The sequence below is a fragment of the Brassica napus genome, chromosome A9 (genome assembly GCF_020379485.1).
Source record: "Brassica napus cultivar Da-Ae chromosome A9, Da-Ae, whole genome shotgun sequence".
Lineage (NCBI taxonomy): Eukaryota > Viridiplantae > Streptophyta > Magnoliopsida > Brassicales > Brassicaceae > Brassica > Brassica napus.
Window position 1 is genome coordinate 32703737 of NC_063442.1, and position 14320 is coordinate 32718056.

At 33.3% G+C, this 14320-nt stretch overlaps 1 protein-coding gene across 1 annotated transcript; it reads left to right on the forward strand.

Moving 5' to 3' along the window:
* Positions 1-11959: 11959 nt before the first annotated feature.
* Positions 11960-13733, forward strand: LOC106451357 (protein HYPER-SENSITIVITY-RELATED 4). The gene has a single exon (XM_048741035.1). It carries the CDS (start codon positions 12001-12003, stop codon positions 13615-13617), a length of 1617 nt encoding a protein of 538 aa, XP_048596992.1. The 5' UTR covers positions 11960-12000; the 3' UTR covers positions 13618-13733.
* Positions 13734-14320: the final 587 nt, after the last annotated feature.

Sequence of the window (14320 nt, forward strand, 5' to 3'; positions counted from 1 at the left end):
GGTTCGGTTCGGATCTTTGCGGGTTCGGTTCGGTTCGGATAACCCATTAAAATTATTTTTTAAAATTTAAAATTTATTATATACTTTAAATTTCTCAAAATCTCTAAACAAAATATTATATTACATATAACTTTGAATAACATATGTCAAAGTACCTAAACTTAACATATAATTTGATTTGGTTTGAATATTTGGATAGATAATCAGTAGATATTTTAAATATTTTTGATGTTTTGAGTATATTTTAGCTATTTTAGACATTTACTTTTGACTATTAGTATATATTTTCAAGTATTTTAGACAATTTAAAAATATCTTATATATTTTGAATGTTTTTAATAGACATTAAATCTAAAATATATTTATATAAGGGGATATAGAAATCAATTTCAGATACATTCGGGTACCCGGAATACTTCGGTTCGGGTCGGGTTCGGTTCCGGTTCTTTAAATACCAAAATTTAAACCCGTTCGGATATTTAATTAATTTCGGTTCGGGTTCGGTTCTACTTTTTCGGGTCGGGTTCGGTTTGGTTTTTCGGATTCGGTTTTTTTGTCCAGCCCTAAGACAGCCTATTAAAATAATGGTTCTTTGACTTGTATATCTTGGATCAAGTCCCGAGCCAGGTTAGCTTCAACTAATTGGTGAACTTCATGTCAGTTATATAATAGTATAATACTAGTATTGGTTTCTTCTAATTTTGAATGTGAGATTGCTAAAAGAAAACTTTTTGTGTTTTATTCCTTTGCTTTCAAGTTATTTTCGCCAAAACGACATTTACGTCCATTATGAATAAATAGCTACCTGATATATAAGTTGTGGAACACATCATTGTTCTTGGCCTCTATATGCAATTTCAGTGGGCGGGGTTACATTTTCAGTAGCCAGACCAACAACATTTACATATTGGTATTAAATTTCAGAAGTATATAACAAACAAATCTCCAATATCGTCAACAAGGACTGAATTTTGGCATTATTTTTTTGTGAAGTCGGAAGGAAATAGAAACTGATGTTAAAACCTGAGATCTCATTAGCGTAATATAAAATACAGTCTTTTAGTTTTTAACTAAAAAACTAAGAGACGTTTCTTAGAGCAACAGCATCGCTGTATATAGCGAGATTTCTTAGCAATTAAAAGGATGAATTTAAATCAAAAATGGTTATAAACGCAGATTTTGTTTGTTAATTAAGAAACGTTTATATGTGGTTTGTGGAGGCACGTGTCACCTAGGCGAGACCGAAAGAAAGACGCGTGAGAGGGAGCAAAACAAATCAACTCCATTCTCTCTTCTTTCTTCTCTTTTCTCCCTTGTCTCTCTCCCGTGCGATATCTGTATCTCTTGAGACCGAACCCGTGTTCCGGTTGTAACAACGGCGAATCGACCCCTCAAAGTCTACTTATCGAGGCCTCTGTATCCCTACGACGGTGATACGAACGATCTCTCTTCTCTCCTCTCAGTGTCGGCGTTATCTCTCTCTCTCGAGGCGATCTCCTCTCAGATACCGAATCGAGCCGCTCACATACCGGATCAAGGTCTGACATACCGAATCCACCGCTCACATATCGAATCGAGACCAAAGCCGTGATCCTCTGTCAACATCGATCTCTCCCCCGATTTGAACCAACAGCTGATTCGACCCATCTCTCTGCCTATTCGATTGTCAACGAGGTATCTCTCACTCCTCTGTCCGCGTTTTTCGATTTGATTGTATGTAACCCTAATTTTTTTTAGGGTTAAAATTAGGGTTTCTGTCGATTGAAAGGTAGGGGTTTTGCTAGAGGTTGGTGATTGGTATTGAAAATTAGGGTCGTATATATGTGATTGTAGGTTCGTGATTGAACTTTTGTTAAAATTGGTGATTGATCTCATGGTTTATTTTCGTAACTGTGTTTCCTTGTTCTTTATCCTCGTATAGCATGATTTACAGACACTGTAATGTCGCTTAAATACAAATAAATTGAAACTATGTCTGCTGTATGTATGTGTTTGATGGCAACTTTGATCACGATTTTTTAAAAAACCCATTGGTGAAAATGTGTTTCAGCATTCCAAATATTTTTAAAACCCTTGTTAATTATTTGATTTCATTGTCTTCACCATTCATTCTTTGATGTGGTATTGTATTTTGCATTGAGTGTTTGGATTTATTTTTTAAAAATAATAGAATGACAGAACTTCGGGTATTGCTTGAGAATTCATTGAGTGATGTGTGGTTTCCTTGTAATTGTGTCTTTGAGCATTAATTATGTTACCTGGTAGCTGAAATGGAATTGATTTGCGTGATATGAGTTTAGTTTGTTCTCAACCGAAATGCAATAGTTAGAAGAATAGTTCTCATGTTTAACACTTAGTTTAGTTTGATGTGAACTATATATGAATAAAGTGAAGTTTGATTTTAATGAAAACATCCAGATATTTAATTTTCCTCTAGGCTTTGATGGTAGTGTAATAAGTTGTGATTAGATGGATACTCGTTTATGGTTAGGTCTTTAATATAGTAACTTATTGCTAGTAATATTTTTCCACTTATAAAACCCCATCCCTTGGCTTCTGTCACTCTTCATTCATACAACAACCTTCTCATTCTCAATCTTTTTAATTCGCCCCTCTCTGTTCTCTTTCAAATGGATCCAAGGGCACCATATAGCCAGTCCTCTAGCTATGTGGACCTTTTGAACTCTCAAAATGACAGTGTTCTCCATTCAAACTTTCCCTTTGAGAGTTTCCCATCTAGTATCAACATAGGAGATTCCGAAATCCCTCCCTTCGCTAGCCAACATTATGATGAGGCTCCATCTGAATCTCAAGAGACACCAGTGGAGCGTAGGGAGAGAAAAAAATGGAGCCCAGCCGATGATGAGGTCCTCATCAGTGGATGGCTTAACACTTCTAAAGATATCATAGTTGGAAATGGTCAAAAGTTAGGGACTTTTTGGTTACGTGTTGCAGAATACTATGCTGAAAGTCCTCATGCTAAAGCTACTGGTGACAAGAGAGGTTATCTCAACTTGAAGCACAGGTGGCACAAGATCAATGAACTGACAAATAAGTTCTGTGGGGCGTATGCAGCGGCTGAGAGACAACAAAGCAGCGGCCAGAGTGAGACTGATGTGTTGAAACTCGCTCATGAAATCTACTTTGCTGATTACTCCCTAAAGTTCAACCTTGAGCATGCATGGTGTGTGTTGAGGTTTGAACAGAAATGGATTTCACTCAACACTTCTAAACCCGGTGCCAATGGTAAGAGGAAAACTGGTGAGGACGCTTCCAACCCTTCAAGCCCCAATGTTGGTGATGAGGATATACGCCCGGAAGGTGTCAAAGCGGCAAAAGCAAGAAGGAATGGTGGTAAAGGAAAGGCTCAGGTTGACTATGACCGCGTTTGGGAAATCAAGAGGGAGGATTTGGCAGGGAGGGAGAGACTCTCCAAGCTTGCAATCCTAGACACACTCCTACAAAGAAAATAACCACTTAGTGAGGCTGAAGAAGTGGTGAAGAACAAGCTACTCGAACTGTTGTTCTAAGTTTATTTGCTTCCTGTTTATTTGAATCCTGTTTATTTGCTTCCTGTTTATTAGTTGCTGTGTTTAAATGCTTGAAATGACTGTAGTACCACTCTCTGTTTGCTTCAGCTTTAATATTAATGTAGTTCATATATTAATCTTGCATTTTTTTCCACTTGCAATGTCTTTCAGTCTTTTTTATATATGTTTTATCTTTGTTTGCACTGGTTTCTCACATATGTTTTATCTATGTTTTATCTATGTTAGAGAATGTTTTATCTATGTTTAATATGTGTGTGGTTTTATCTATTATTTGCACAGGTTTCTCACATATAAAAATGTTTTGGTGAATTTTTTTCAGGTTAAGAGAGCAATGGGACGTCGTTATAGCTATAGTCAGCCATCAGAGTCCGAGGACTATGGTGGGAACTCAAGAGACAGCAGTGGGTATAGCTCTACAGAGGAGCTCATTCGGCGTGATCAAGCAGAGCTAGGCCACTCAGAGTTCCCCGAACCACATCAGTATCCTCCTCAACCCGAAGTCGAGTTTGGTTTCCCACAAATCTGCTACTGTGGAGCTCAACCTATTCTTGCTACAAACCGCTCTGATCCAGGCAGAAGATATTACACATGTGAGAACATTGATGATGGCGAGTGTCTTGTTTGGAAGTCATGGGACCTCGCGGTTATGGAGGAGATGAGAGCAAGGGATAGACACACACTTGAGCTCGCTGAAAAGGTTGACTCTCTAACCATTATGAGTGACTATGAAACAGAGCAGAAGGTGGCTAAGTTAGAGTTGATTGTTTCTGAGCTAGGTAACAAGAATTCTAGGTTGAACAAGAGATTTGACATGGTTGTTGGTTTAGTGTTCGTTCTTCTTGTGGCAATAGGTTTGGTTGTAATGTTTAAGTAACAATGTATAATGTGGTATTTTGAGAAGATGAATATGCAATAGTTTAGGTGGTGAGGTCGGTTTATTAGGAGAGCAATGATGTATTATTGTATGTTGTATTGGATGTTCTATGGGATGTTGTATGAGATGTTGTATTATTGTAACAAGCTCGGATGTTATATTATTGTATTATTGTATCAAGCTCGTATGATAAGCTGTGTTTATTAGTTTATGTGTCTGTTTATGTGTCTGTTTTTGTACAAGTATTATAAGCTGTGTTTATTGTAATTTGCTCGGATGAATATGTAATAGTTTATGTGACTGTTTTTGTACAAGTATTATAAGCTGTGATGTCGGCAAGTATTAATTTTGTACACAAGCAACCCGTGACCCCTATATCCCAACAAAACAACAAACTCGTGTCACAAGCAATCCATGACCCCTATATCCCAACAAAAAAAACTAGTGTCACAAGGTACATGACATCACGGGTGAGACATAGGCTAGTAAAATATCTACTCACTATCACACTATAAGTAGAAGAGAACTTCATCACATTTACTTCACAACTTCATCCGTCTTCTATCTCTCTTAAAAATCAGATTAAAAATTAAGTTTTTTTTTTCATTTCAAATGGCTGGTTCATCACATTATCATTACCATAAAAATGATGAAGATGATGCTGAATTTGAATCTCTATTTGAAGAATTATTAGAAATCCCCGAAATGTTGTCCGAACCCAAAAACAGAAAAAACGTATTTTTATTGAAAGACACCGCGAAGAAGGCGACATCCAGCTATGGAATGATTATTTTTTTGAAACTCCTACATATCCTTCCAATATATTCCGCCGACGATTTCGAATGAGCAAGTCATTGTTCATGCGGATTGTGCATCGCCTCTCTACGGAAGTGGAGTATTTTGCTGCAACGGAAGATGCAGTCGGAAGGCGTAGTCTATCACCGCTCCAGAAATGCACAGCAGCAATACGTCAATTAGCATATGGGGGTGGGGCTGATACGGTGGACGAATATGTCAGACTTGGTGAATCAACAGCTCGGAATTGCTTGCACAATTTTACTGCCGCAATCATCGACTTGTTTGGCGATGAGTACCTAAGACGTCCAACACCCGAAGATCTTGAAAGGCTACTACACAAGGGAGAAGAACGTGGATTTCCCGGGATGATTGGAAGCATCGACTGTATGCACTGGGAGTAGAAGAATTGCCCCACCTCTTGGAAAGGTATGTATTCCCGAGGAACAGATAAACCAACTATTGTGTTGGAGGCCGTGGCTTCTTATGACCTCTGGATATGGCACACCTTTTTAGGAACTCCAGGTACTATGAACGATCTTAATATTCTTGATCGATCACCTGTTTTTGATGACATTATTAACGGAATTGCTCCCAAAGTCAATTACAATGTCAACGGCAGGGAGTACGATTTGGCCTATTATCTTACAGATGGTATTTATCCGGAATGGGCGACATTTATTAAATCTATTAGTCTCCCACAGGGTGAAAAAGATTCATTATTTGCAAAAAGACACGAATCTGCCCGAAAAGATGTTGAGCGTGCCTTCGGAGTCCTGCAAGCTAGATTCGCCGTTATTAAAAATCCATCAAAGTTATGGAGTAAATCGAAGATATCAAAAATTATGAGAGCTTGTATCATACTCCATAATATGATTGTCGAAGATGAAGAACGTACGGATACTCGAGATGAGACATTTCACGATCAGGATATTTCTTTTTGCGTCAAGATGCCTACTGAGCTTTTCGATGCACTTGATCGCCGAGCTAGAGTTCGGGATAGACCAGTCCATAGACAACTAAAACATGATTTGATCGAACATCTATGGGATAAATTTGGAGATGAATAATAACTTTTTATCTTTAACTTTTTATGAATTGAATAAAAATATTGTAATTTGCATTTTTAATGTTTTTTCAACTTTGTAATTTTTTTTTCCAACTTTGTAATTTTTCTTTTAACTTTGTACTTTCTTATGTTTTCAATTATCTATGTTATATGTTTTATTTACTACACAAATAATTAAAAAAATAAAAATTAAAACTAAGAACCAAAAAAGGTTTCTACCAATAATCTTCATTTCTAACCAAGTTTCTTAACAAAGTTTCTTAACCTACTTTTTACCTTAAGAATCAAAAAAAGTTTCTAGCATTGCTGATGCTCTTATATCTCTTATTTAAGAGATCTCTCTTAGCTTTTTTAGTTAAAAGCTAAGAGACCGTATTTTATATTACGCTAAGAATTCCAACCTAAGAGACTTGCAATAAACATGTTCTCATATTCAAAGAGACCAAACCATTGTCGTACTGTATATTATTCATAACAAACATCGTTACATCTCTATTATTAAAACTGGAGTATCTTTTGATACTGTTTGGAAACATAAAGAGCAGTATAAATAAAAATTGTTTGAAAACATGAATATCAGTATAAAAAAAGTATATTATTTTTTAATAATGTTATTAATATAAGTACACTAATTGTATTTCCATATTTCACTCAGTTTAACAATTTTATTAATTATTATCTTAAAAATACATCACATTATTAATTATATTACCATAATAATATAGTGCACATTTTTATTTATTAGTTAATCCACATTAACTTTGTATCAATTATAAAATAAAAAATCTAAAATAACTGGATTTTTCATATGGTTAAACGTTCGGTTAAGTTTGTTTTACTAAAACTTTTTTTTTAGTTTCAATCGGTGCAAATTACGTAGCCAAAAACATAATTGAAACAAATATTTTTGTGAATAAAAAATAACTTAAATCAAAATAATAAAAATGTATGACATTTATTGTCACTTATTTTTTTGCTCCATATAATTATTTTACTAAATAAAATAACTCTTTCTATTTCACTTAATTTAGCCAAATACATAGAGAGAATCATTTTTATTAGTTTATAAAATCAGTTAGGTATATGACAATTGGCTATCAATTTAGGTACAAGTTATTATTTTCGGATATCTTTTTGTTTTAATTAGGTCCACTTGAATATTATAAATTTATGTGTGGGTTTGAATTGAGTCCTTCTGGGTCTGGAAGAGTTCAGTTTTGATGCATAGGAACCTAAAAATATATCAATAACAAATATATCTGAAACGGGCTCGGATATTTGTACCAAAAATAACCATATTATCCGATTCAGTCCAGGTTTTTTGAATACAATTAGTTATATTACGAACCATGTAAAATATATAATTATAAAAAAATCAATGCATAAAAATGTAAGAACCAATATCCGCACGGATGCGCAGAACAGTCTCTAGTTTATATTATTAAAACTAAAATATCTTTTGAAATTGTTTGGAAACATAGATATCAGTATAAATAAAAATTGTTTGAAAACATGAATAGCAGTATAAAATAGAAGTATAGTGTCCCTTTAGTATTTTCATTAATATAATTATATTAAATTTTTTTTCATATTTCACTCAGTTTAATAATTTCATTAATTATATTTCCTTAAAATACATCACATCACTAATTATATAACCATAAAAATAATAGTACATATTTTTGTTTATTAGTTTTCAACATTAACTTTGTGCCAATTATAAAATTAAAAATATAAATAACTAGGTTTTGCATATAGTTAAACGTCTGGTTAAGTTTGTTTGATTAAAACTGTATTTATTTTAGTTTCAATCGTTGAAAATTACGTAGCCAAAAACATAATTCAAAGACATATTTTTGTGACTAAAATAACTTACAAAATAATAAAAATGTATTACATTTATTTTCACTTAATTTTTCACGGCGTATAATTATTTTACTAAATAAAAAACTCTTTCTACATCACTTAATTTAGCTAAACACATAGAAATAATTTTTTAATTAGTTTATAAAATCAGTTAGGCATGAACATTGGCTATCTATTTAGGTACATATTGTTTCTTTCGGGTATGATTTTTTTAGTTAGGCTCCGCTTGAGTATTATAAATTTATGTGTGGATTTTGAGTTGGGTCTTTCTGGATCTGGATGAGTTTGGTTTTGATGTATATGAACCTAAAAATATCTCAATAATAAATGTATCTGAAACAGATTTAGATATTTGTACCAAAAACAATCATATTACCTTGCTCGGTACATATCTTTTGAATACAATTAGTTATATTGTGACACATCTAAAATGTAAGAACCAATACCAATACTTCATATTTGGCAGTAAATATTTTTGACTGGATATTGAAAATATTTTAAAAATGATTTAGGAAATATAATATTAAAGATTAAGTAAATCTAATTGGGTTTTTCAGAATCTTTAGTTAGTAAAATATGGAAGTTCATATTATTTCAAAAACAATTGCAGATATTTGTAGCTACTGTTAGGCTATATTTAAATGTGAGTAGTTAGTAATAGTATAGGTTAAGAGAAATATATAAAGTATATTTTTTAAAAAATATTCTACCTAGAATCAAGTTGAATCCAACTTTGTGATTATGTTTTAATAGATTGTACATATTAAAATATAGGTGATGTAAATAAGATAAACCAAAACTATTTTGAACAGATAAATGGTAAATATTTTTTTTGAAAGATCAGTGAACACACATTCCCCTTATGTATCACATTAAAAAAAAAATCACATTATTATTAGTCTGAGTGTTTTTATGTAATTAAAAAATGAACAACAGAAAGATAAACATAATATACATAATCTGCCATTCACTATTTATACATGTTTTAAACAAGAAAAAAGATTTACACAAACCATCTTCATGCTTAATTTGAAAGAAAAAAAATTGTAATTGTATAAATTGAAAATTTTTCGCTCATGACATGAATTATTACCTAGTATACAACTAAAACATAATTATGTTTTAATGGGATGGAACTCAGATCCTTTATACATCGTCATCGACAATAATTTATGATTGTTCAGTAGACCATAGCCTTTTATCCTTCGTTTGTCATTGATAAAGGTCTCCTTCCATACAAGCAGGCTTAATGGTGGTGTGTGACCTACCGTGACTTGCTCTTAATTAGTCTATCGTGCGGGTCAAAGGTCAACGTATAGAAAGGAGTAAAGGACCGAAAGGTTTGGGTGTTGCCGTCTTAACCGATTTTGCTCTATCTTGTTTTTCTTTCTTTTGCCTTGATAGAGTAACTTTAGATTTAACTTTTGTAAAATCTATACATCATTAATATGATATTAGCATTCTTAGCAACAAGGTCCACAATGAGGAGCTAGACTCTCCGTCTACGCGCAGCATTCCGATTCGTGCTTGTTAACAAGACTTAGGTTCACCTTAAATTCACATCTTTACTTATTACCAATCAAAATGCCACCTAAATTAATAATAAAATAAATAAATTTTATTTAAAAAATCTGAAATAATTGAAAAAACTAATAACGTCAATTTTAATGATGCTAACGCCACTAACTAAACCCTAAACTTTAAATATATACCCTAAACCCTAAACCTAAATCCTAAACCCTAAACCCAAACCGTAAACCGTAAACCCAAACCCTATATCTTAAACCCAAATCCTAAACCCTAAACCCAAACTCTATATCCTAAACTCAAATCATAGACTCTAAACTCAAACCATATATCTAAACCTAATCCCTACATCCTAAACTCAAATTGTAAACCCCGAACCCAAATCCTATATCCTAAAGGTTTGGGTTAATGTTGATGTTGTTTTTTAGGGTTTAAGATTTGGGTTTAGAGTTTAGGTTTGAGTTTAGGATCTAGGGTTTGAGTTTAAGGTTTAGGGTTGGGGTTTTGATTTTACGGTTTGAGTTTAGGATTTAGGATATGGGTTTAAGATATAGGGTTTGGGTTTAGGGTTTAGAGTTTGAGTTTAGAATTTAGAATTTAGGGTTTAGAGTTTAGATTTAAGGTTTAAAATATAGAATTTAAGATTTAAGGTTTAGTTAGTAGCGTTAGTGTCATTAAATGAGTGTCATTATTTTTTTCAATTATGTTAGATTTTTTTTTAGAAAATAATATATTTTATTATTAATCTATGTGGCATTTTAATTGGTAATAAAAGAGAAATGTGAATTTAAAGATTCACCTTAGGGGTAAACCTAAGTCTTGTTCAATATTATAACACTCACGATATAGAACATAACATAAATATTTATATTGAAGTCTAGATTTTAATACACATGCATTTTTTTGTCAACGATTTTAATATACACACTAGATCTCGACCCGCGCAACCGCACGGGTTTTTATTTTCATTTATTTTTATATAAACATTTTGTTTTCAATTCTATATTGGTATATATTAATATAATTTTATCGTATATTTTTAAAACATAATAATTTTATCGTATATTTTTTTATTGAATTGGTTGTTTCCAGATCACGTTTTTTTTTGCTAAAAAAAGATTGATAATTATTTAGTTCTTATAATGTAGTAGACATATTATTTAGTTCCTATAATCTAGAAAGTGAGTTATTTAGATCTATAATAATGATAATATTAGAAATTAAATTTAACATGACTTTCTAGTGATAAGTCCATTAAGTCCATTTTTTTTTAAATCACACATGAGTCAAAGTTGTGACTTCTCTTTTAATATATAAGATTTTGCAGCGTAATTTTATGGACTTTGATACTAATATTTTATGAATATGATTTTAAATTCAATATGTATAAGTGTTAAATTATTAAGTCAACGTTATTAATTAAGTTTAGTTAAGAATATCAAGTAGACAAAAGCATATACTATCACGTAGTGTATTTATAAAATTTTAGATTCTACTTTCAGTTTGAATATACATAGTAGATCTATACATTTTTTATATTTAAATTTAAATTCAATGTCTTTTAATCTTTTATAAGCAAATTAGTGAATTGTTGGACTTTAAGAAACGAGTATCAACCATATTAAAAAACAAAAATCAATATCTCTTATATAATATCTCTTATATTGCCTATCACAATTTAATGGGTTTAATACAATATCCATGCAATTATAATTTCAAATTCAAACGTATATGTCAATTCTCTTACAAATAAGTTATAGAGTCACCCATCTGTAATATTTGATTTTTGGAATTTACTGTAACTACTTGATATCGTTTGCTATTTGTATTCCTCCATTGGAAGTTGTTGTTTTCCTATAAAATAAATGCATATATATAGCTTATTCAAACTAGTACCACGCCAGATCTTCAAAGCAATTAAAATTATATTTGATTCAAACATTTTGTTCTTTTACATGATTTGGAGTTGATTGTGATAATAATATACAAGTCGCTATATTTTCTCTAAGATTACCTTTAATAGAAGAATGACCCACACGTTAAGTCAGTCTTTGTTTACTATTTATTTCTAATTTTCGTTTGAAGCACGTTCTTTTCTCATGTCGACAAATCAGAAAAACCACATGACCAAGTCATGGGACCCCCACTAGAACTCAACTTTTCTTTGTCTTTTTAATTATTTTATTAGAAAGAAACTTCGACGTTGTTGCAACGAAATGATCCTCGCTTATTCCTTGCTTCTATTAGTCCATGGTTCCCACTAATAATAAATATGAGTTCTGGGTACTCAGAACAAAGACACCCCAAAGCCAAAGAAAATGAGTTCCTCTGACTCTTCTTCCGCGGAAACCCGTCTAGCCACGGCTAAGACGGTTCTCACAACCGCCGCATCAGTGGCTGCAACCGCAATGCTAGCTAAATCACTAGTCCAAGACTATTTGCCAGACGAGGTGCACCAATACATCTCTTATGGCTTCCGCATTATCTTTGGCTACTTCTCATCTCAAATGACAATAGTCATCGAAGAGTTTGAAGGGTTTGTACACAACGAAGTCTACGAGGCCGCAGAGGCCTATCTAGCCACCAAGATCTCTCCTTCAAACAAAAGAATCAAAGTGAGTAAACACGAGAAAGAAAACAACTACAACGTCACCGTGGAACGTGACGAGGAAGTTGTGGATACCTTCAACGGCGTCAAGTTCCGGTGGGTTCTCCATTGCCGCCATGTTGAGTCCAAGAACTTCCACAACCCACGGGATCTAAACTCCACACTCAAATCAGAAGTCAGATCATTCGAGCTCAGCTTCCACAAGAAGTTCAAGGACATGGCTCTTGAGTCTTACTTGCCATTCATGGTCAAAAGAGCTGCGGTGGTGAAGCAAGAAAAGAAAACACTCAAGATCTTTACTCTTGACCCAGATAACATGTATGGGAACTACTCAGAGGCTTGGACCTCTGTGATTCTTGACCATCCTTCTTCCTTCAAGACCATAGCAATGGATTCAGATGTCAAGAGAAACGTGATGGACGATCTTGACCAGTTTGTGAAGCGAAGGGACTTCTATAAAAGGGTTGGTAAAGCTTGGAAGAGAGGTTACTTGTTGTACGGTCCACCAGGTACAGGGAAGTCAAGCTTGATCGCAGCCATGGCTAATCATCTCAACTTTGATGTTTATGACCTAGAGTTGACCGCGGTTAGCAACAACTCCGAGCTACGGAGATTGCTGATTGCTACTGCTAACCGCTCTATTCTTGTTGTGGAAGATATCGACTGTTCAATCGAGTTGAAAGATAGGGCAGCTGATGAACCTCCACGTGAGTCCGAAGAAAGTAATGACCCACGTTACAAAAAGGTGACACTCTCTGGACTACTAAATTTTATTGATGGTCTATGGTCAAGTTGTGGCGATGAAAGGATCATAATATTCACGACCAATTACAAAGAGAAACTGGATGCAGCGTTGTTGAGGCCAGGACGCATGGATATGCACATTCACATGTCCTACTGCACACCGAGTACTTTCAAAGTTCTTGCTTCAAACTATTTAGAGATCAAAGAACATAAGCTTTTCAGCAAGATCGGGGAAGGTATTGAGGCAACCGAGGTTAGTCCTGCTGAGGTGGCGGAACAACTCATGAAGAATGACACGGTTGATAAAGTTCTTGAAGGTTTAGTTGAGTTCTTGAAAGTGAAAAAGATCCAAAACGAAGAAGAGAAAGCCAAGAAGGAAGAGAAAGAATTGGAGAACAAGGACAAGACCACTAAGGGTAAAGATTCGGAGGTTAAGAAAAACGAAGTGGTGGATGAACAGGTTACGAGGAATGATCGTGTTGATAAGGTTCTTGAAGGTTTGGTCGAGTTATTAAAAGCCAAGAAGATCGACGATGGCCAAGATGAGGTCAAACATGAGGAAGCGAGTAACATAAACCTGTAAGATTTGGAAGAGTATAGTTTAAATGAGATGAGTTTATTGTTGATTTCGTATTTTGGAATGATGTAACATTACAAATTAATAAGCAAGATGTGGATCCAGATAGACCACTTGAAGGAGCTACACGTGAAAAGATCCATAGCACATAGTACCTCATTCAAAAAATAGATCCATAGCACATTATATGGATCAGACCATCAAAAATCATGGACTATTTCACTAAATAAAATAGTAAAATAAATCATTAAAATTATCCTAGAGCACTCACAAAGTAACTCTGCTTAAGAAAACATATCATTTCCAATCCCTTATATATCCAAAAATTTCAACCACTAGGTCAATTTATTATTGGTTAATGTTTACAACTTCCAGATTTTTGATAATGAAGTCCTAAGTTTCAGCTTTATAAAAAAAAAAACATGATTCAGATGATGGTACATATATAATTGAAAACTTATAAAATTAAACAAATACACAATATAAACGCCTAAAGATCCAGCAATTACGCAATAAGGTAAAGAGTAACTCTTCACTGATTTTTTGAGAATTTTTACAATTAGATATTTTTGATCTGAATTTTTTTTTTGGAGAAAATAACCTGTTAATGCTTTTACAAATTGTAAAAGTTATTATATCGATAATTTTATAGCAGATATTTTATTGTTATTTAAATGTATGATTTCATTTGTATAATGTTAAAGTTCCT